This window comes from Felis catus, chromosome A1 (assembly GCF_018350175.1).
Source record: "Felis catus isolate Fca126 chromosome A1, F.catus_Fca126_mat1.0, whole genome shotgun sequence".
NCBI lineage: Eukaryota > Metazoa > Chordata > Mammalia > Carnivora > Felidae > Felis > Felis catus.
In genome coordinates, this window is record NC_058368.1 from 172,241,765 (window position 1) to 172,264,224 (window position 22,460).

At 45.1% G+C, this 22,460-nt stretch overlaps 1 protein-coding gene across 5 annotated transcripts in view; it reads right to left on the reverse strand.

Moving 5' to 3' along the window:
* MCC (MCC regulator of WNT signaling pathway) overlaps positions 1-22,460 on the reverse strand; it is a 431,948-nt gene that overhangs the window by 64,212 nt on the left and 345,276 nt on the right. For all 5 annotated transcript variants that reach the window (XM_045034744.1, XM_019838097.3, XM_045034751.1 and 2 more), the window contains 2 exons: positions 9,703-9,866; positions 6,400-6,606 (listed from right to left, as the gene is read on the reverse strand). In XM_045034744.1, coding sequence (XP_044890679.1) covers positions 6,400-6,606; positions 9,703-9,866 — 371 coding nt within the window. The remainder of the gene's footprint in view (positions 1-6,399; positions 6,607-9,702; positions 9,867-22,460) is intronic.

The following is a 22,460-nucleotide window of genomic DNA, read 5'->3' on the forward strand; positions in this document are numbered from 1 at the left end:
ACTTAACCCAACTGAGTCACCCAGGCACCCCTCATTCTATTTCTATGTATATATTTCCACCTATTAAAAGTTATACAAAAGAACACATTCATTTAAAAAATAAAATTAGAACATCGTGGAAAAGTTTGAGTACCCTTTGACCTACACTCCTATGTGCTTGCTTCCCCTTCTTGCCATAACTATTATGAGATTGGTTTATATTGTTCTGGTCTATCTTAAATACATGCACACGTAGCCAATGTAAGTTTATGCATATATAAATTCATAGTAAATATAAAGTACCATTTTGCAGCATTGCACTTTCCATATACAGACACTGTGGTCAAGAAAAGCAACATGGAGGGGGAGGCAGAGCGGAAAGAGCTCAGATGGGGCTTAAAGCCAAATAAGGCAAATCGGAGATGAATCTTTATTTAACCTACATAAGGTCACAACAATTTCACTTCCAGAAATATTCCACTGTTACTGATTTTTAGTTAAAAATATCAAAGAGATACTGAATTAGCATATAACAGGAGACCATTCAGACAAAGTGAATGGCTGCTTCAGGGACAGACAGTGCTCTAGACACATCCCTATGATACTATAAATCTCATTTCCTGGTAGAGGTGGGCAGCCTACTAGTAAATATGCATTGCAAATGGATTAATTAGTAGACAAAAGTATGTAATAAAATACACAGTCAACCTATAAGGTAATTATTTTAACAGGCTCTTTGGCTTAATACGGATTCTTCTTTCCAACTTCTTTAAGCATGACCACTGATGGGACAAGTGCCCCTGGAGATAACACAGGTGAATACTGAAGACGGATCTAGTGTTTAGAACCAGTTCAGTGTTCAGAAGCTGGCACCAATGGATTTAGAACTAATGGCTCTAGGGGAGGACCTGGTGGTCATAGAAGATGATGCTCTGTAAATGGCCCCAGTCGGCGAGTTCATGGGACACATGCACACCCGGCTGAGAAGAACAGCCCTGGACCCTCACAACCTCCTGGAACTTTAGGATAATGACAGTGGCAGACACAGTGCACCTCTATCATGTGTGTCATTAGCACAAACTTAAAAGTAGCCTGAAGGATATCAGCCTCATCTCCCTGAAGCAGAAGCAGCTGGGAATTGAGGTCAGCCACATGGCCAATAATTCAAGCAATCACACCTACATCATGAAACCTCAATAAAAACATTGGATACTGAAGCTCGGGTGAACTTCCCTGGTTGGCAATACTGTATTGTCTGAAAAGGAAGTAACACCGTCCAGGATTCCACTTAGGGAAGACAACAGGAACTTCTGCATATGGACCCCTTCCAGACCTGTGGCATCTTTATTTTGGCTCATTCTGATTTTTGCTATAATAAAACTATAATCATAAGTTTAAAAAAAGTGGTCCAAAGTAATATATGACAGGATTATTACTTTGTAAAGCTTTAGAATTAATGGTCCACAGAGAGTACAATGTGTGAAGGAAATTTCTTTTTACCTGTGGTCCTCCTTTCCCAGCTGTCCCCTCCCCTCCTCCCCAAAGGCTATATATATGACTAGGAACTTGAGGCTACTTTCTTTAGGAGGGATGAGGTAAGGGGGAAGGATAGGAGCATTGCAGCATTCTAGAAATTTACTCATCTTTTTTCCTGGCCAAGGAGCCAAGTGGCAGCCATTAAAAAATCTGAAGCTGAGACCCCATTTATATTTTAAAAGACTTTAGCTGAACGGATTCCATTTGTATTACATGGGCCCTATGAACACAAGACAATGAAATCCCTTCACAAATGCAACGCTACATTTAGGAATCAAGAGTAATTGGTTTGGAAAAGACACACACTTGTATCTTCTTAGCACTAGTGGAAATACTGCCCTTCCCCTGCCCAGCCAAGTCAATTAACTAACACTAAGGGTTTTTAAGACATTTTGAGGGAAAGTGGAGGGGGAGAAACCTGAGATTAGCGTCACTTTTATTTAGTTCAAAACAGTGTGTCTTCTAGTCTCTTGAATTTACTGTGGTGATAACCAGAGACTCAAACTTGAAGTCAAACCCCAAGGATGAAGGAAGCTCAGGAGACATTGATGAAATTCACTTCCAGACACGCTGGAGATACCCAGGTGGGGCATGGGGTACACAGAAGAAACCCTCCTACCACCACTTTATGCCATGAATTTGTAGAACTTTCCGAAGAATTTGTACCAAATCTCAGAAGGAACTGTATGGCCTGATTTTGATTTAAGTCTATGACTCAACGGGATACAGATTCATGAGCCCGTGGTCATATCCAATTTGCTTCACCCAACTATCTGAGGAAAGCACTAATGATTTTTGCTACATGGCAGTTGACCTAAACAATTAGGTAAAAGATGCAAATAGTGTGGTGAGGCTGGACCTACTGTCCAATGACGCTCCTTTGGACTGCCAGGGTGCCCTCTGTGTTCATCCCTCCCTACAACATGACATACACCATTGTGACAACCTGTTGGCTTGCCTGTCTCTCCAAGACCCTTCAAGCCAAGGACTCTGTCCTATTTGTCACTATAACCTCTCTGCCCAACACAGACAAGATGGCCTATCATGTTTATGAAATGAATAAATGAATGAAGAGCAAAGAGCTTCCTTTCTAGAGAAATTAATTCTACCTTGCCTAAATTAAGCCCACTTCTTAAAGTGTGAGGAAATGAGTGGTTATATTATTGAGCATGCAGACATAAATGATTATCTCATTTAATAATGAGCTGGGCCCAATAATAAAAATTGTCTGTCTGTTGTTCCTTAGTTACTGCTCTGCCAAGAAGCCCAATCTGTTAACTGACATTAAAGCTCTAATTTAATTAAATCTTGAATCAGGCCTAGAAAACCTACCGAGAGCACTTTGTTTAATTACAGGCAGGGGGCAAGCACCAGTCCTATCGATCTGGTCAGTTCAAATTCTACACGATGAATGTGAGCAGTGAAAAGAAATGTGGCCCCACTTGCTTTTCAGGCAACTTTGATGAACTGTGGATTCAGACCTGCTCTAAAGACAGCCAAGGCAAACAAGCCATGTGCGATGTGGCATCACAGAGATGGAAACAAAACTGTACCTTAATCTTTCCAAAGAGCGACACATCAGGCAGGAACAGAAGAAAACAAACCACAAAAGACAGATTCCTCCTCAGGGAAATGAAATATATTGGGTGGCGGTGGGTGGAAGTCATCCAGCATTTAAAGTCTAGCAAACTGGCATTCTAACACAGCTGGCAAATTCTATGAGACCCACAATTATTTTGAAATAGAGAAATTAATTGTGGGTAGGTATACAAATTTCTGAGGACATTTCCCATTGACGAAGAGACACAAGGCTCCTCAACATTTTATGATTGGGATGTAACGGAAATATAAATTATATAAAATCATATTAACTGCAAACCTTCAAAGATATTAAGTGTGATCAGAATTAAGGTTATCTGGGGCACCTGGGTGGCTCAGTCGGTTAAACGTCTGACTTTGGCTCAGGTCACGATCTCACAGTTTGTGGGTTCGGGCCCCTGTGTCGGGCTCTGTGCTGACAGCTCAGAGCCAGGAGCCTGCTTGGGATTCTGTATCTCCCTCTCTCTCGGCCCCTCTCCCACTTGTATGCTGTTTCTCTGTCTCAAAAATAAGTAAAAAATATTTTTAAAAATTAAGAAAAAAGAATTAAGATTGTCTAAGTGCTTTATGAGTATTAACTAATTTTGGATACTACATTGGATACTATTCTTATTCCCACTTCATGGCAGAGTAAACTGAGGCTCAGAGAGGTTAGGTAACTTGCTAAAGGTTCATGGTGACTTGGCAGGTCAGGCTGTGACCCCAGATACATAGTACTACATAGTACCACCACAGTACGCTGTTCTTAACACTAACCTCCAGAGTTGGAGAAGATACTTGAAGAAGGGGGACCGGCTTTTCATCCTTTGCTTGTCAGAATCCAGGGATGTTTTGTACTTTAGTAACTCAAGTTTAGAGGAGAAAATTTATTCTAATACACAATATGTAATTACATCTAAGACCAACATTTCCTTCACAAAACATGCACCATCCGAGCGTGCACACTAAGAGCAAGCATGCCTAATTAGGGCATTAGTCATAATGATCAGGGAGTGTAACCCAGGAAGCTCCAGGTGGTGTGGGCCTCAGCACTGAGTAAATTTCACCAGCTTGCCCAGATAAAGTCTTTGCTGACTGGGATGATTTACACCTGCTGATGCAAGTGCAGAGAATGGCATCCCATACAGCTGGGGACTGAAAATAAGCTTAGGCACGTGAGTTCAGACAAACACGTTCAGATACGGGAGATAGGAATGCGGGCCTTTTAATTATGACATGAGCCAGAAATGAGGACAAGAGCTGATCACGGTTAAAAATAGTAATTTCTTCCATATTCATATGTAACAGCAACCAAGAAAACTTGTCTGTGGATTAAAAACAGAATGATGGGGGCCGCCTGGGTGGCTCAATCAGTTAAGCATCTGACTTCGGCTCAGGTCATGATCTCGCAGCTTGTGGGTTCGAGCCCCAGATCAGGCTCTGTGCTGACAGCTCAGAGCCTGGAGCCTGTTTCAGATTCTGTGTCTCCCTCTCTCTCTCTGCCCCACCCCCACTCACACTCTGTCCTTCTCTCAAAAAATAAACGTTAAAAAAAATTAAAAACAAACAAAAAATCAGAATGATGTACACATGCTGGCCTTAGTGAAGACAAGTTAAATGTAAAGGAGAGGAGGGGCGCCTGGATGGCTCAGTCATTTAAGTCTCAGACTTCGGCTCAGGTCATGATCTTGCAGTCCGGGAGTTCGAGCCCCACGTCAGGCTCTGTGCTGACAGCTCGGAGCCTGGAGCCTGCTTCAGATTCTGCATCTCCCTCTCTCTCTACCCCTCCCCTGCTTACACTCTGTCTCTCTCACAAAATAAATAAGCGTTTAAAAAAAAAGGAGACGAGGGGAGCCTGGGTGGCTCAGTTGGTTAAGTGTCTGACTTCAGCTCAGATCATCATCTTGCAGTGAGTTCAAGCCCTGTGTCAGGCTCTGTGCTGACAGCTCAGAGCCTGGAGTCAGCCTCAGATTCTGTCTCCCTCTCTCTCTGCCCATCCCCCACTCACGTGCGTGCACACACACTCTCTCTCTCTCCCTCATAAGTAACTAAACATTAAAATAATAAAATAAATAAATAAAAGTAAAAGAGAGGGGCATTAGGTGACTCAGTTGGTTAAGCATCTGACTTTGGCTCAGGTTATGATCTCGCAGTTTGTGAGTTTGAGCCCCTCATCGGTCTCTCTGCTGTCAGTACAGAGCCTGCTTCTGATCCTCTGTCCCTCTCTCTGCCCCTCCCCTGCTGGTTCTCTCTCTCCCTCTCTCTCTCTCTCTCAAAATGAATAAATAAACTTAAAAAAAATAAAAGGAGGAAAAGCAATGGTGAAGGATGAGGGGATCTACTAAATGTATTTTACCTAAGTCAACTTTATCTTTGTGCACAATTGCCAGTCAGAGCACAACTAGAAAGCAAGCTTCTAATATTGCCAAGATTGAAAAAGAGAGTAAAGTACGTCTAGTAATTGAAAGTGAAGTTCAGAGGGAATGTGTTTCTGATTGAAGAATCCATTGCTTTACCCCAGACCAATCACAGATCAAAATCACAGCCAAAGAAATACTTGTAGGTTCTTGAGAAAAAAAACTCCATCTTTGAAAAACCAAGTGCTTTAACAATTCTGCCAAACATTTCTCTCCTGAAACATCAGCTCCTTTAGTAATGGATGTATTTCCTAAGCAAGTTGCTCTTAAAACTGGTTCAGGCCATAGAGCCATTTGGTATGTTGGGGTACATTGGGGTGAATGCCAAGAATTACACACACGCATACACACACTTAACACACAGAACATGTGTATGCACACACATATACACATAAGATTATTGTAACATTAATACGTGCACTAGAGGAAATGACATTTCACATTAGACTCAGTGTAGATAAGTGAGAGCAAGTACTATAAACTGAAAGGAAGTTTTATAGAAGAAATTGCAAAGGGGGAAATTCTATAAATTTTAGCCAATTATAAAATATTTTTAGTCTACCTTAAAAGAAGATAATTTAATTGAGCTTGGGGAAGATGTGCATACACTGGAGAATGGTTTGAGAATCACTGAGCTGATATAATTTTACCATCTACTTAGATGTGTGATTCTAGAGAGTGGTGTTTTTTAAAATCTTACCTGCACACCTCAGCACTTTCAAAATACTCCCCTTTGCAGAATGACTTCATGATCAGAAAGGGATGGAGATTCCCAAAACTGCAAATCCCACAACATTCTTGGGGCTGCCCTTGGCAGTATACGCTCATTTGTCTTTCAGCCCCACAGCCTAGGGGAAAGGCCTGGCCATGTTGGATTTGGTGCACTCACCCGCCTCCGGAGCCGGTCCCGCTCCTCCCGGATAGCGTTCATGGTGGCCTTGGTCCTGTTCAGCTCCTCCTCTTTGCTGCACAGCATGGCAGTCAGGCTTTCATTCTCTTCCCTCAGCCCAGCCAACTCCTTCTCCCAACGAGACCGCTCTTCAGCCAGGTTGGGATACAGGTCCCGGCCAAGTACCCCCTCAATCTCCTCGACTGTCTGGAAAGCACAAAGACAAGGTGAGGGGGTTACCTGGGAGAAAGGTTGGGGGAAGAAAACAGGCACGATGGGAGCAAGTACTGACAGAAGAGTAGGTTCCACAGCTCTTTCACTGCAAGCAGTAACCGTGACTACCCTCAAATTATCCCCTCCCTGTTTTCAGATAACTTGCCTGGGTCATAGTCTGTGTTTCCCAATAGTCCCCAGAGTAAGAACAACACAGTCCCTCCAAGGTAAGTTGGTCTATCTGTGGCTCTAACTGCCGTGTCCACACAAATGTTTATCTCCTCTGCCCATGGTCTAGAGTCAGAGAATACACATAACTGGACAGCAAGCCAGTTGATGATCATCATGGTTGCAAATGTGAAGTTGCAAACAGCATACAAAATCTAACTTGAAGTTTCCCAAATTATAGGCCTTGCACATTCCAACTCCAAGATAACCGGGGGTCACATCACCATTTCTAGCTTTTAGTGTCACATCAGAATTCAGAAGGTGTGAATGAGGTTCACTCCCAAGATGTGAAAGATAAAAATAAACCTCAGTGACACAGAAAAGATGAAGCTCATTGTGGATGCTTCTAAGACAGTAGGGATTTAATTAATTAATAAGACAGCTATGAGCTAAAGAAGAAAAGAATCTTAATAGTACTTGGAGAGTTTTTTTCCCCCCACAAATTCATTTAAAACACAGTATTAATGGAGAAGAAAAATGCGTAAAATTAGAAAAAAGGAAGAACTCATTCCACTTGCTTTCAGAAACTATTTGTTCACATCCATTGCCCTTTGACATAGGAAGCATAAGCCAAAGGACATGGAAAAAAGAGGGAGTATTACCATGTAGTGTAGAAGGCAGTGAGAAGATGTGAGGAGAAACAGGTGGTCTCAAAATTTCAAGAATGTGAGGGGATGACTGTCTTGGACACCCACATTGGTTCCTTGATGAAAAGTTACCCAAATCTCGTTGCCACTTTCCCTATGTAGGGCTTCATCCTTTCTCTCAAATCTGATGCTCTTTTCCTTGTCAGCCCGGCTCCAGGCTCTTGCTGGTTGGCAGAAATCCTCAGCCCCTTCCTGCCCTCTCCAGGCTGAGGCTAAGGCTGGGCACCTAAGCTGACATTACAATCAAATCTAGGGCCTGGGAGAGGTTCCTGCGTGGCTCAATCAGTTAAGCATCCACTTTGGCGCAGGTCATGATCTCGTGGTTTGTGAATTCGAGCCCTGCATCAGGCTCTGTGCTGACAGTGTGGAGCCTGCTTGGGATTCTCTCTCTCTGCCCCTACCCTGCTCACTCTTTCTCTCTCTCAAAATAAATAAATAAAATCTTAAAATGTTTTATAAAAATATAGGGCCTGGGAGGGGCACCTGGGTGGCTCAGTTGGTTAAGCATCTGACTTCAGCTCAGGTCATGATCTCACGGTTTGTGAGTTCAAGCCCCGTGTCAGGCTCTGTGCTGACAGCTCGAAGCCTAAAACCTGCTTCAGATTCTGTGTCTCCCTCTCTCTCTGCCTCACCTCCACTCACACTCTGTCTCTCAAGGATTAAAAAAAGAAAAAAAAAAATACAGGGCCTGGGAGACTAACATGAAAGAAACATCTGTGGTTTGCTTCCCCAAACCACATCAACTGTATATTCATAACTGAGATGAATAAGATGGAAAACCAGTTGTGTTACACACATGAATCATGGTTTACCTGGAAATACCACAGCTCTTTTGTGAAATCCAGAATTCCTGTGGACAGAAACCTGCGCCTAGCATCGAAGGTATTTTTCAATTAACGTGTCACATTTTCCCTTTACACAGGCTCCTCCCAGACTTTTCAGTGTGAACTGCTGTCTAGATTACCGAGCTCTGGTGAAGGCCCATAAAGATGCCAGAAGCCCAGTAACAACAGGACCTGGAGTTCCCATCGCTCATGAGGAGTTTGTGCAGATGCAGCACCTTCCACTGGTGCTTCCTAAGCAGGAAGACGGACGGCTGTGACAGGCATGGCTGACACCTAGCCTAGCATGCTCAGGATAGAGGACTCATTCAGACCCTAAATTAGCACCATGAATGGGTAACTTCTGAAATGATATTCTAGGAGCCTTAAAGCTGAAATAAAACTTCCAAGTTAATCCTACAACTTGCAAGTGCTATATGATGGGCCATAGTAAAATGATGTGGTTCAATACTAGCAGTCTAAGAGTTTTCAAGGAAATCTCTGCCCCCCCCCAGCTTTTTTTTTTTTTTAGAGAGAGAGAGAGAGACAGAGACTGAGCAGGGGTGGGGCAGAGGGAGAGGGAGACACAGAATCCAAAGCAGGCTCTAGGATCTGAGCTGACAGCACAGAGCCCAACACGGGGCTCGAACTCACAAACAAGATCATGACCTGAGCCCAAGTCTGACGCTTACCCAACTGAGCCACCCAGGCGCCCCAGGAAATCATTTCTGCTGCAAAGCCAGTGACTTTGCTGAAATAATGAGTTGTTTCTAACATTTATTTATTTTTGAGAGAGAGAGAGCACGGGGGAGAGGCAGAGAGAGAGGGAGACAGAGGATCCTAAGCAGACTCTGTGCTGATAGCAAAGAGCCCGATAAGGGGCTTGAACTCACAAACTGCGAGATCATGACCTGAGCCGACGTCGGACACTTAACCAATTGAGCCACCCAGGCGCCCATGACTTTTTTTTTTTTTTTTTTTTCAACGTTTATTTATTTTTGGGACAGAGAGAGACAGAGCATGAACGGGGGAGGGGCAGAGAGAGAGGGAGACACAGAATCAGAAACAGGCTCCAGGCTCTGAGCCATCAGCCCAGAGCCCGACGCGGGGCTCGAACTCACGGACCGCGAGATCGTGACCTGGCTGAAGTCGGACGCTTAACCGACTGCGCCACCCAGGCGCCCCAGACTTTTTTTTTTTTTTTTTTAATGTGACTCAACCCAACAAAAATTTATAGGACTCCTACTTCTCCCTGCTCCAATGTATAGTATGGTCTTCTTAGAAACACTCATTCCTAACAAATATTTGCAAAAATCACACTTCAAAAGGGAGAGAGATGTGACCATTTCCTTGGATGCTCTCAAAGAGCCGGCCAAAGGGTGGGGATGGTGTACCTTGATGGCCAAGTCACAGTGCTCGCTGGCCGTGGTGAGCTGCTCAATGTGCCTGTCCACTTCAGCCACGGAGAGGCCACAGCTGCTCTTCTTCCTGCAGCAGACGACATTCTCCAGCCCCGTCAGCACCCTCTGCAGCTCCGAGTTCAGGTCACTGCAATTATCTGTGAGCAAATGTGGATGCGAGGAGTTAAGTAGGCAGGTGGGTAACAACGAATGCTCTCTGTTTCACTTATGTGTCCATTTCACGTAAAATGGAATGGCAACGGAGCTTCATATTTCCAACTTTCATGCCACGTGGCCTCATCTTACAGGCTGCTGGCACTGCCTCTGAGGCTTAGAGCCAACATAAAGCCTTAACTTATGTTGGCCATTTTCGAGATAGCCATGCCATGCTCAATGCTCTCGTCTTTCCCTGGAAGACAGCTATGTTCAAATTCTTTGGTAAGAACGAAGAAGGGTCCCAGAAGGGGCTGTTGGGACTTCAGAAGCCTCCTGGTCAACTTCCTCCTCAGCCATTCAGATGAGCAGACTTCACAAAGAGTTTCAGCTGAGATCTCATAACTTTATTAAATAAACAAAACAAAAAGGCCCAGAGTGAACAGGGACACCAAGCATTTAAAAAAATAAAAACTGTTAAGAGACAGTCCTTGCCTTCAATGAGCTTATAATCAGGATTTTTTTTTCTGGTATGACCACTGAATGTGTTCTACCATTGCAATTTAACCCCCTTTTCCATCAGGGGAAAAGTAAACTGTTCTAATAAAGTTCATTTTGTTCTCCATGTCAAGGTCTTGTAAACAATTCCAATAATTTGATTCTGACTTAAAAATATGGGTTACTTTTAATTGCTGGACACCTAGGGCCTGGTTTGGGAAGAAAAATTAATTATAACTTAATGTGAACTACAAATATTTTATAAGATAATTTTGTTGGAGAAAAAAAAAAAATCCCCTTAAAGCCAAACCCAAATAACCTGTTACTTTGGATTCTTTTCTTATTTCAAGACAGGTGTTAGCTCTAAGCAGCCTCTCAGGGTACATTCTTCCCCTACAGCCAGTCTGCCTCCTGCATGAAAGGAGCTCAAAGTCTACAGTTTCTCTTCTCCATCCTCCACCCCCTTCCTCCGTACATGCACTACAACAGTCCATTGTTTTTGGTGTTTACCTTTGGAAGACTTCAAAACACTCAGTGGGCTTTATCAGAATATTTTGGCCAACCTTATTTGACTGCCCGGATCTCCAAGTTACCTCAATCCAGAGAGAAGACAGCCTGAGGCTTTCACACCAACCAATGGACCCAATTATTCACCCTCCTCTCCCACCCGTTCCTGCCCATCTCTGGAAGGGCATCACCATCCACTCAGTTACTCAGGTTAACTCTCAGGCAAGCTTCATTTCTTTTTGCTTCACGTCCAGAACCCAGTCCATCTTGTGAGTGCAACCGCCAAAGTTTATCCCCAAAATGAGTTCTTCTTACCATCTCCACAGATATCAACACAGTTCAAACTACCATGATTTCTCCATGGAACCACCTGAACAACCTCCAACCTCCGCTCCCCACACTGCAGCCAAAGTGAGCCTCTTAAGGACATAAGTCAGCTGTTATTCCCCTGGCCCAGACCACCTAATGGCTTCCTGTTGTCATTCAACGAAAGTCCAAACTCCTCACCAGAGTCTGTGAGACTCTGCATCATCAGGACTGATGATGTTCTCAACCCAGGCTGCACCATGGAATTTTCTGGAGAGCTTTTATAAATTACCAATGTCCAGGCCCCACCCCAGACCAATTAAATCACAGTCTCTGGAGGTGGGGCTTGGGTACTGGGAACATTTTTAAAGTTCTTCAGATCACACTCACGTGCAGCCAGCGTGAGAACCGCTGATGCTGTCCTTGCCTCATATGCCCAACTTCCCTTCCCCCTCACTCCATTCATACTCCTGACCTTCTCTCCATCCCTGGAGCATGCCAATCTCCTGTCTGCTCCAGGACTTCCTTTTCCTCTGCTGTTTCCTCTGCCAAGACAGATTTCTACCCAGGTCTCCACTTACTCAGTTCTTAGTTCAAATGCCACTTCCTCATCAAGCCTCTTCCCTACCTAAAGCCTGGGGTTCCAGCTCCTCTCCCAGTTCAGTCCCTACCCTATTATCCTATCTCCTTCATGCCAATTACCACTGTCTGATCTGACTTAGGTGTTTCTTATCTTATCTCTGCTGAAATGTGAAAAGAAGAAACTTTGATCTTCCTCACCAGTGTGGAAGAACAAGAATAGATCAACAAGAATAGATCACTATTCTTCAACAAGAATAGTGTAGGCGATCAAGAATTAGTTTTAAGTGGGCAAATATGAACCTCACATCATATATTTAAGAGACAGACAGACTACAAACACAGGCTGCCTGTAGCATCATGTTTTCTATCAACCTTACTCTTTTTGTCCTCATCACAGACCATGCCCTGAGCTGCTGACAACTGAGAGGCACTCCTCACTGTAGAAGGCTCTCTGGAGATGGAGTACAGGTGCCTACCACCAACTCAAGGCCAGGAGGTCCAGAGCATGCCAATAGAACTGTCTCTGGAGCACACTTCATTCTAAGTAATAAGCAAAGCAGTTTCTCCAAATCATCTTTTACCTCGAGGTGCAGGGTTCCTGCTCCACTGTGATGGAGTAACACACACTCCCGAGTGACTTGTATTATTTTTTTTAAACTTTTTTAAATGTTTACTTATTCTTTTTATTTATTTTTAATTTTTTTTCACGTTTATTTTTTTTTTGAGACAGAGAGAGACAGAGCATGAATACGGGAGGGGCTGAGAGAGAGAGGGAGACACAGAATCCGAAGCAGGCTCCAGGCTCTGAGCTGTCAGCACAGAGCCTGACGCGGGGCTCGAACTCACGGACCGCAAGATCATGACCTGAGCCAAAGTCGGATGCTTAACCGACTGAGCCACCCAGGCGCCCCTAAATGTTTACTTATTCTTGAGAGAGAGAGACAGAGACACAGACAGAGACAGAGCATGAGTAGGAATGGGCAGAGAGGGAGAGAGACAGAATCTGAAGCAGGCTCCAGGCTCTGGGCTGTAAGCACAGAGCCCAATGCGGGGCTTGAACTCAAGAGCCACGAGATCATGACCTGAGCCAAAGTCAGATGCTAAACTAACTGAGCCACCCAGGTACCCCTGCATGATTTGTATTATTAAGTGGTTAAAAGTAGGATGAGGAATAAAGATGCCGCTATTCAGCCATTCCATACGGGTTTCTCTAGCACAGCTGCACTTGATACAGTGGTTGCAAGGTATCACACGTCTGCTGATGTTCTCTCATGGCAGGACCTGAGAGGTGGAACCAGGCTGTATGCCAATGATATTGGGTCATAGGGAACAGGAGGAGGGTATATAAATCTGGCCAGTGCGTCTTTCTTATTGCTTAACCAAACAGTTGCTGAGCCCCGCCTCAAGCTAGAAACAGGATACAAAAATGAATAGGAGACTCTCCTCAACCCTGAGAGGCTCACCGATGTACGAGAAAATGCCACGGTCCCTTCTCTCAGCTGTCTACCAGCATCGTGGGGAAAGTGACCATAGGGAACATGGTGCTAGTACAGGATGGAGAGTCAAGAGAGCTGAAGAGGGGATGTATATTAACATACAGACTGAAAGCAGATGAGCGTTTTTTCTTCAAACCAAAGAGAGCTATAAATGCTTTCTCTGGTCTTAGGAAGCCAAATGTGTAATGCAAAGGTTGGAAGATGAACGCCACACACTCCTGCCTATTATCCGCAGAGCTCTGCACCGTGGCTTTACACGAATCAGGGGACAGTTGGCTATCTCTTGCTATTGTTCGGTTTAGGAGGACAAGGTGGCTAGGCGGGCAGAAGCAGATATTCTCCACCCCCCCCACCCCCCCATAGCTGAGTGCCACCCCATAGCACGAGTCACTCACTACCATTCACCTGAGCACTGAGCTGTTCCATACAGGGTGGAGTAATCTTTCTGAGTCTGTGGTATATTCCTCTAGATACTGACTTGGAATAAACTCTCCATCCCTTCTCCTGGCCTACAGTGCCCTACATCATCTGGCTCCTGCCACTGAGAGTCTCTACAAAAGGCGAACGAGATGAAGGGACTGCTTGTTAAGGGACCAGAGGAGCAGGATAAGACAAATATAAGACCAAATATTCCAGACTGAACAAAAGGTGCCTCATTTACAAATCAAAGCCACAACAAGGTATCACCTCACACCCATCAGGTTGGCCACTATTTAAAACAACCACCGGAGAAAATCACGTGTTGGCGAGGATGTGGAGAGAAAATTAGAATCCTTGTGCTCCACTGGTGGGAATGTAAAAGGACGCAACCGCTGTGAAGAACAGTACGGCAGTTCCTCAAAAATTAAAACTAGAACTAGCCTATCATCCAGCAATCCCATGTCTCAATCCAGTTTCAAAAGAATTGAACATAGGGCTCAAACAGATACCTGTATGCCCATGTTCATAGCAACCTTATTCACAACGGTCAAAGGTGGACGCAACGCAAGTTCGCTGACCAACGAACAGGTCAACAAAATGTGGCCTATACAAAACAGAATGTCATTCGGCCTTAGAGAGGAAGGAAACTTGGACACATGCTACAACTCGGATGAACCTCGAGAACATTATAGTAAGTGAAGTAAGCCAGTTAGGAAAGGGCAAGTGGAGGACTCCTCTTATAAGAGGGACCTAGAGTAGAGGCAGAAAGAAGCACAGAGGTGGCCAGGGACTGGGGGGAATGGGGCAATACACACTTTCGGTTTGAGAGGATGACAAAGTCCCGGAAGTGGGTGGTGGTGAGGGTTGCACAACTCTGAATGTACTTATTGCCACTGAACTGCACGCTGGCCATGGGACGGCAGCATGAGGACCACACTGAGGCAGACTCGCTATAGTACCTCAGGCTGTGCTGTGCCTTATGTCACAAGGTGATGGCTTGGTCCCTTGTCTAGAGGACAAAGAGGAAAGGCCCTTCATACCGAATACACATTCTGTTAATGGAGTTAATGGAGGTTATTTTTATCTTTCCAAAGAAGAATCTCAAGTAGCACGTAGCAAACACCACGTGTAAGGGGGAAGGACAATAATCGGAACCAGGGAAAGGCTGAGGATGCAAACGGAGACTCACACAGCTGCTGGGGCGGACACTTCCACTTAGCCCTGAGCTTCCTGGCAGCCAGAGCAAAAATGAAACATGTCCTGTCAGAAAGGAGGAAGCACGCCAGTTTCACAAGAGAGACAATGTGTTCTTAGCAACAAATGCTAAAAGAATTTAGGTAAAAGGGACTTCACATGTGCTGTAAAGCGATGTGACTGCCAGTCTCCTCAGACACACTTTTAAACACAGACGAATTTCATGATTTCTTACACTAACCTTCAATTAAAATTAAGCTGTGGGCCATTAAAGCACAATGTGAAGGGAATTCTGGGAAGGCGTAAGTTCACACAGTCTTGGCTTTGTGCCTTTTAGTTGTTTAATTTGCTGGAAAGATGAAACAGAGGACACAGTTGAATAAATGGAATGAGCATCTCCCTTTGGCCAGAGGAGGCAACTAGCCACCTGCAGTCCAGGATGTGTTGTGTTTGGACAAGAAGGGGTTGGTATCTGGCACAGCCCTTTTGGTTTTTTTGAAAACAGTTTTGAATTAATTGTCAACATTTGAAAGTCATTAGAATTTATGGCTATTGTTGTAAAATCAGGTCTGGCAATACTGGGCCTGGCTCCTCACACGACAACCATCTGTGGAGTGGCCAGCAGCTGGCCGCTTTGGACTCAGCACGGCCACGGTGCTCCTCTGCTTCCCTCACAGCCGCACACTGAACCCCACCTGCCACGTCCCCCCCCCCCCCCCATCCATCAGTCTGCAGCCCTGCCTCTGCTGTTAGTTCTAGATACAACTTTTCCCAGTTAGATTTCGGAGAGGAGCTGAAGACAAGAGAGCTCAGGTTCATCTTCCAATGAGAACCCAGAGGCTTAGGTTTTTACGTTGCTGTCTGAGGGAAGACCCAAGTACTGGGAGAATCGGGAAAGAGGGTAAGAGGGTGTTCGTGGCTATGAAAACTAACCCAGACCAGCATTCTTGCTTGGTTAAACACACACACTAGTTTTCTTCTTTCTTCCTCAGGATCAATCAAGCCTAGCCCTAGAGTTCCATACAAGAAACTATCCCAGAGTTAGTTCGTTTTGCATCAGGTGTCAAAGGCTGCCTGCCTGTTCTGTTTTTTTTTTTTTTTTGAACCCCCTGTAAAAGCCCTAACCCTGATAAAACATTAGACATTAGAAACACTTCCCCTGGTCCGCCCGATTCTGAGCTGTGCACCTTTACCAGAACGGCTCTGCTCCAAAACACGGTTGCAGCTTCAAGAGCTCACGCTCCTAGGGCTTCTGCTCCAGAGGTAACGGTCATTTGCCGGCTTTGTTTGGATGCTTCTCCCTCTCTTCTTCCTAGCAGCTGTTTTTCAGGCTTTGCCTCGAAATACCCTGTTTCTAGAAAGCCTTCCCTGATTACCCATTGTCTTAAAAAAAAAAAAGTATTCCTTAAAATTTTTTTAAATCATAGTGTAGTTGACACGCAACATTACATTAGTTTCAGGTGTAGAGCGTGGCGACTGGACAAGTCTATACACTATTCTATGCTCACAAGTGTAGCTACAAGTGTAGCTCACAAGTGTAGCCACACAGCGCAATTATAATGCCACTGACTATATTCCCTGTGCTGTGCCTTTCATCCCTGTGACTCCTTCATTCCAAAAGTGGAAGCCTATATCTCCCACCCCCTTCATGCATTTTGCCCACCCCCTACCCACCTATAGTCTTGTATTTACTTCTTTCTTGGAGGCATCGCATTCCCTGTAATTACTTATTAACTGACATATCGACCCTACTAGGTCCAGCCCTGGGGACCAATGACTGTTTATTAGTCCTTGTGTTCCCAGATGCTCACAACAGCAGGCACGGAGCAGTGCTCGAACAAGACCACCTGAGCTGAACGTGTAAAAGAAATTAAAGACTTTTTTTGTAAATCAACTTTTACAAGTATCCAGTTTCTGTTAGTCGGCTCACTGGTAAAGAATCATCAGATCTAAGACCTATCACGTGGCATACCACACCCTATTAAAAAGGCAGAAAGCTTTCAATCGGGTGGATCCCTAGGGTGGATGTGTCCACTCAAGTTACAGATGCTAGGCACAGTGAATTTGAGCAAGTCTTAGAGAGAGAAGCATCAGAAGGCCTGCTGTGAACAGTCCAAAGGTCTTACCTGTGTGGTGCAGCAGCCCAGGGCATAATCATAACTCCCACGGCCTTCCAAGGGCCAGCACACATCCCCCCCTACTGTTGTTTCGCCTGGGCATACATTGTGCCTTGTAAGGCAAGTCAAGTGGAGCAAAGGGCTACAGATTCTTTCAGCACTGACCTAGACATTCCACTAACAGGCCAGATGTGAATTCCTAAGGATGTAACAGTTCGGCTGCTGCCGTGGCTCTAAGGCTGAAACCAGGAGGGCTGTGGCTTTCCTTTGTAAGCAGTCCCCTTCACACAGCATGCAGCAAGGAATAAGCAAAACCAGAACAAAGCAAGACAGAAAAGGAAGAAACAGAAGACAACAGAAGTGTCCGCAAGAAAGGAGTAAGACGGTATCCATAAGGGTTGCACGCTGCGTAATGTACACAGGGCCTGTGTCTCCTGAAGACAGGAAGACTCAGAAGAACAATGCTGTGATAGCTTAAAAGCACCTCAAGATTGCCATTAATGGACAAACTGATTATCATGAACTTCCTGTGGCAACACAGTAGTAGTGAAGGCACATCATCACCCATGTATATTCTTGCAAAAACTGCTAACCTCAAATCTAACACTAAAAAAAACCAATCAGACCATCTAGATTGAGGGACTCTACTAAGACGCTACTAACCTGGCCTCTTCAAAAAGGTCAATGTCATGAAAGACAAGAAAGGTGGGGGACCTGTTTTAGATTAAAGGAGCATAAAGAGACATGGTAACTAAATATCATGTGTGAGCCTTGACTGGATCCTGGATTAAACAAAAGCAACAAAAGACATTAATGGTACATTTGGGAAAATTTGAATATGGACTATATATATCGTTCCATCTGGGTTAAAATTCTCGGGTATGATAAAAGTGCTATGGTTAAAAAAGAGAAGTTCCCCGTTCTTAGGAGGTTTGTGCTGATATATTTAGGGTGAGGCATGAAGTGAGTTGCATGATGTCTGCAACTTACTTTCAAAGAGCTCAGAAAAAAAATTCATGCATGTGCGCAAAAATCAAATAACAAAAATCGCATAACATTAACAGCTAGTGAATACAGGCAATGGGTTTATAGGGGTTCATTTTGCTGTTTATGTAAGTTTGAAGTTTTTCAAAATAAAAAGTTGAGGGGGAAATAAATACTTGAGCATTCAAGGCCAGAAGGTACGACAGAGCATGGACACACTGAGTCTAGATTTAATGTAGGGACCCCTGTGATGTTCGATTTCTCCGTGCAGCTACGAGAACCAGAATGCTTTCTGGAAAGTGTCACTGCCACACCCAAATTATCCCCCAAGACCACAGACGTGAGTCAGGCTGGGAGCCACCAGCTACCACGCCGGCTGGGTCCTAACTTAGCTGAAAGGGATGTGTTTCTTTTCCCAAAAGAAACCAAGTTATACTTTCAGGATTTTTTTTTTATGTTTATTTATTTTTGAGAGAGAGACAGAGACAGAGCATGAGCAGAGGAGGAGCAGAGAGAGGGAGATACAAAAGCAGGCTCCAGGCTCCGAGCTGTCAGCACAGAGCCCGACACGAGGCTCGAACCCATGAACCGTGAGATCGTGACCTGAGCCAAAGTCGGAGGCCCAACCTACCGAGCCACCCAGGCGCCCCTGTACTTTCAGGACTTCTATTTCAGCCCAAACGTACCAGCCTGAATTTGTTTTCATTTTTGCTAATGTCAACTTTGCAGTTTTAACACGCTTTGTTTCTCTGCAACATCACCTCTGATCACTCTCTCCCCAAGCTCACTAACCTCTGGTCCAAATGGTCCTTCCTCAGTGCCTGGATCTTCCATTTCAGCTCAAGGGCCTTTTTCAGACAGGCCCGTCTCAAGCCTCGAGAGCCAAGAGTGGCAGTGTGGAGCAGGCTGTCAGTACCAGTCCCAGACCCCGGGGCTTTCACTGTGGTAGGGATGGGAAAATTTCCAAAGCTTCCAGGAGAAGGGAGGAGATGTGCCTCTGACATCCAAATATGGTTGACACAATCCTTTCTCCCAGGAACAATGGCTACAGTGCTGGTCCGGGTTATAGTAACACAGATGAGGGTCCCGTACTTTATTCCCATTACAGATTAAAGCAGGCTTTCACAGGCTAGTCTTGGAAGCGAACACTCCCTTATAATGCTGGTTTTAAGGAAAAACATGTCATGCGTTTCCAACAATCAAAAAAACAATTTCACCTGAAGAGACACAGCCCATTTAAAAAATTGAGACAACTTATATTATAAAAGGAGTTCCTGAATCCCAACATTTATGGAAACTCACTTCGAATGAATGTGGTGGAGTCTTTTCGAAAAGTGTCTTTTCGGGGGCTAAAAAACTATTTGAAACATTTCCCTCAAATTGTACTCAAGTCACGTAAACTGAAGTAGAGCAGTGACCCTGCCTGCTTTCAAGCTTGATTACTGTAAGGAAAGTTCCAGAATGATTTCCGATGCACTCCTCAGTCACTCTGCCCTGTTGACATTCGCAGACAGGTCTTATTTGACCAGGCTCAGATCCCATGGAGAAAGCACACAGCCACCTCAAAGAGTCCTCCAGTGAGTCAATGTTCAGAACTTCAACGTCTCCTCTAGGCTTGGTTCTCAGGGATGACCAACACTGTGCACGGCCTAGGGGAAATGTAGCTGCCCAGTTAAAGTGAGGAGAAGGAAAAACAGAAAGGCAACAAAAGGCTTGGCCTATTCCATCAACTACTCAAGATGCTGTTTTCAGTCCCATCTAACCTTTCCAACCTGTGGCCTGGTTCCTCAAAGTTCCATAATCAGGTTATAAATGATTTGACTGTCAAACATGTTTTGCTGCAGGATCCATTCTAGTCACCCTCATTCCTAATAACATGCACATTTTCTCCAGACAGTCTCCCTTGCCTTTGTCAACACTTCTCTCCAACCCTACAGAAGTCGTTTTTGGAGGAGGCAGGGCTGCCTTTCCCTGCCCCGACCCCCCTTTCTCCTCATTGGGAGTGGCTGCTTGACACTTTGGAACATTTTTCCTGAAGCCATTAAGCCTCATCGGCCATTAAGCCGGGAAAATCTGGCTTTAACGTTAAACATATTTCATAGTCACAGCTGTGCCAAAAAGCCAGGTTTCATGTGTAAATTCTTCCTTGGTTGTCCTCCAAAAACTATGCATAAGGAGGAAATCTCTATCTAAATGATCCCACCAGCAAACAAGGTATCATATGCTTCCTTTCATCCCTAAGGGTGGAATAGTTGGGCATTGCTAGATCCCAGAAAAGAAGAATTTCTCACCTAAAACAGAAGAGATCTCAAAATAAGGAGCAGAACCCAACGCAGGCTGTGCAAAGGTCCACTGGATCAAGGATTTTGTTTTACAAACAATTGCTCCAGATGAGCTCTTCTGTTCCATTAGCAGAGCTGGGAGAGCAGCCTGCCGGAGAGTGTGCCACACACGCACGAACATGGACACACATCTGTGTTCTGCTCTATGGCAAGAGCCAGAATCGTTTGGCCTAAAAGTGTTGTTTCTAAGATGGAGGTTTGCAAAATCTCGATTAACAACAAATACTCTGCTACGAAGCCAGGTGCTGTGATCACACAGCTGCTCCCTAAATTCCCCCATCAGCACTAGAGACCTCAAAGGATCGCAGTTAAGTGGAACACACTAACCGTAGGCACGTTTCACGATTTAGGCAGAGGCACGTAAGAGCAAAGCCATCTACAGAAACACGGGCGCCAACAACAGTAACAACTGCTTAGCTGTGTGGCCTTGGACAAATGACTCACCCCCTCTGAACTCTGTTAGCCCAATTTTACAGATGAGGAGATTTACAGGGCCTCCTTTCAAGGCTGAAGATTAAACATGAAGATGCATGTAAATGCTCGACACAGAGTGAGCAAAACACATTATCTGTTCTAGCCAGCCTCTCCCTAACTAGAGCTCTTTGCCAAATTGAGGGAATAAAATTCCCAAGCCGTAATTCCTACCTTGTTTTTGTCTACTTAATTACCTTTATTTTCCAAACAACTGTGTGACCAGGTTTGAACAGAGGTAAAGCAATTTATTTTAAGATGCCGTGTGACACTGCTGGGATCTGTCTCCTTCATAGGACTGGTTAGGTGTGTCGAAGCACTTTCTAAATTGCTGGTTTACTCCTTCAGGGCCCAAGGACACCACCTAGGAGCCAGCTCACTGACTGGGCAGCCTGGCTCTGATGGGTGGGATCTGAAAACAAGAAAAGTGCTTTTGATGAAGGGAGCAGATTGGACTTAACTCCTGCTATCTTGAATGAAGACTGGTGAATATACCGCAGCAAATTCTGCCTATAAAATCCGGCTCAAGAAAACCTCTGGGTTGCTAATGCAGGTTTGCAAATATAGCAACCATAATGAAATGGCTGCTTTTTAATGATTTCCTATAACGGTGTTTATATATGGAAGCTTTTTCCCCTATTGAAGCCATTTAATTGGAAAATGGCAAAGGAGTAAGAAGAGGCAGCCGTCCAGTTCCGATGAACGCACACAGGGGCGGCACTCTGCAGAAGCCCTGATGCGCTCCTCCTCCTTGATGTCCCTGTGCCTGCCCTCCTCGGGGACCCGGCAGGTGCCAGCCCTCTGCCTCCTAGGCTCTCCCCCTGCCTCCTGCTCTTTACCTGCATCGCTCCCGCCTGTCCCTCGAGTTCTGCTAGATGTGACCTCTGGGATGTATCTTCCGAAGCTCTTGCCCAAGGGTGTTGCTAGGAGCCCCTGTCCACCTCCTCTTGTGGCCCTTACCTCAGTGCTGGTCATTCCCTGTTTCCTTGCGTGCATCCTCTGGAGAGCCGTGAGCTCCAAGATGGCATTCCCTAACACTTAGTACTGGGGGCCTCCTCTGTGTGGGCACTGTTATACTGGCACACAGGACAGCGGAAGTCCCTGCCCTCGTGGTGCCTGCATTCTAGATTCCAGTGTGAGGGACTGGTAACCACTGGTAATGCACAGTGAAATAAATGCACATACAATGTGTCACCAGGAAGCACTAAGTGCTGTGAGGAGAAATGAAGGCAGAAAAGGAGTCGGGGCGCCTGGGTGGCGCAGTCGGTTAAGCGTCCGACTTCAGCCAGGTCACGATCTCGCGGTCCGGGAGTTCGAGCCCCGCGTCAGGCTCTGGGCTGATGGCTCAGAGCCTGGAGCCTGTTTCCGATTCTGTGTCTCCCTCTCTCTCTGCCCCTCGCCCGTTCATGCTCTGTCTCTCTCTGTCCCAAAAATAAATAAACGTTGAAAACAAAAATGTTTATAAAAAAATAAATAAATAAACGTTAAAAAAAATTAAAAAAAAAAAGAAAAGGAGGACAGCACCTGGCAGTGAGGGTGAGGGAAGGCCACAGTGCTCCACCAGGGCCCTCTGACTGGGGCTGGCCAGCAGCCATGCGCAGGAAGCCGAGGGTTGGCTCTGGGAAGGAGCACTCCAGGCAGAAGGAGCAGGGAGACAAGATGAGCTGGTCAGGCGTGAGGGG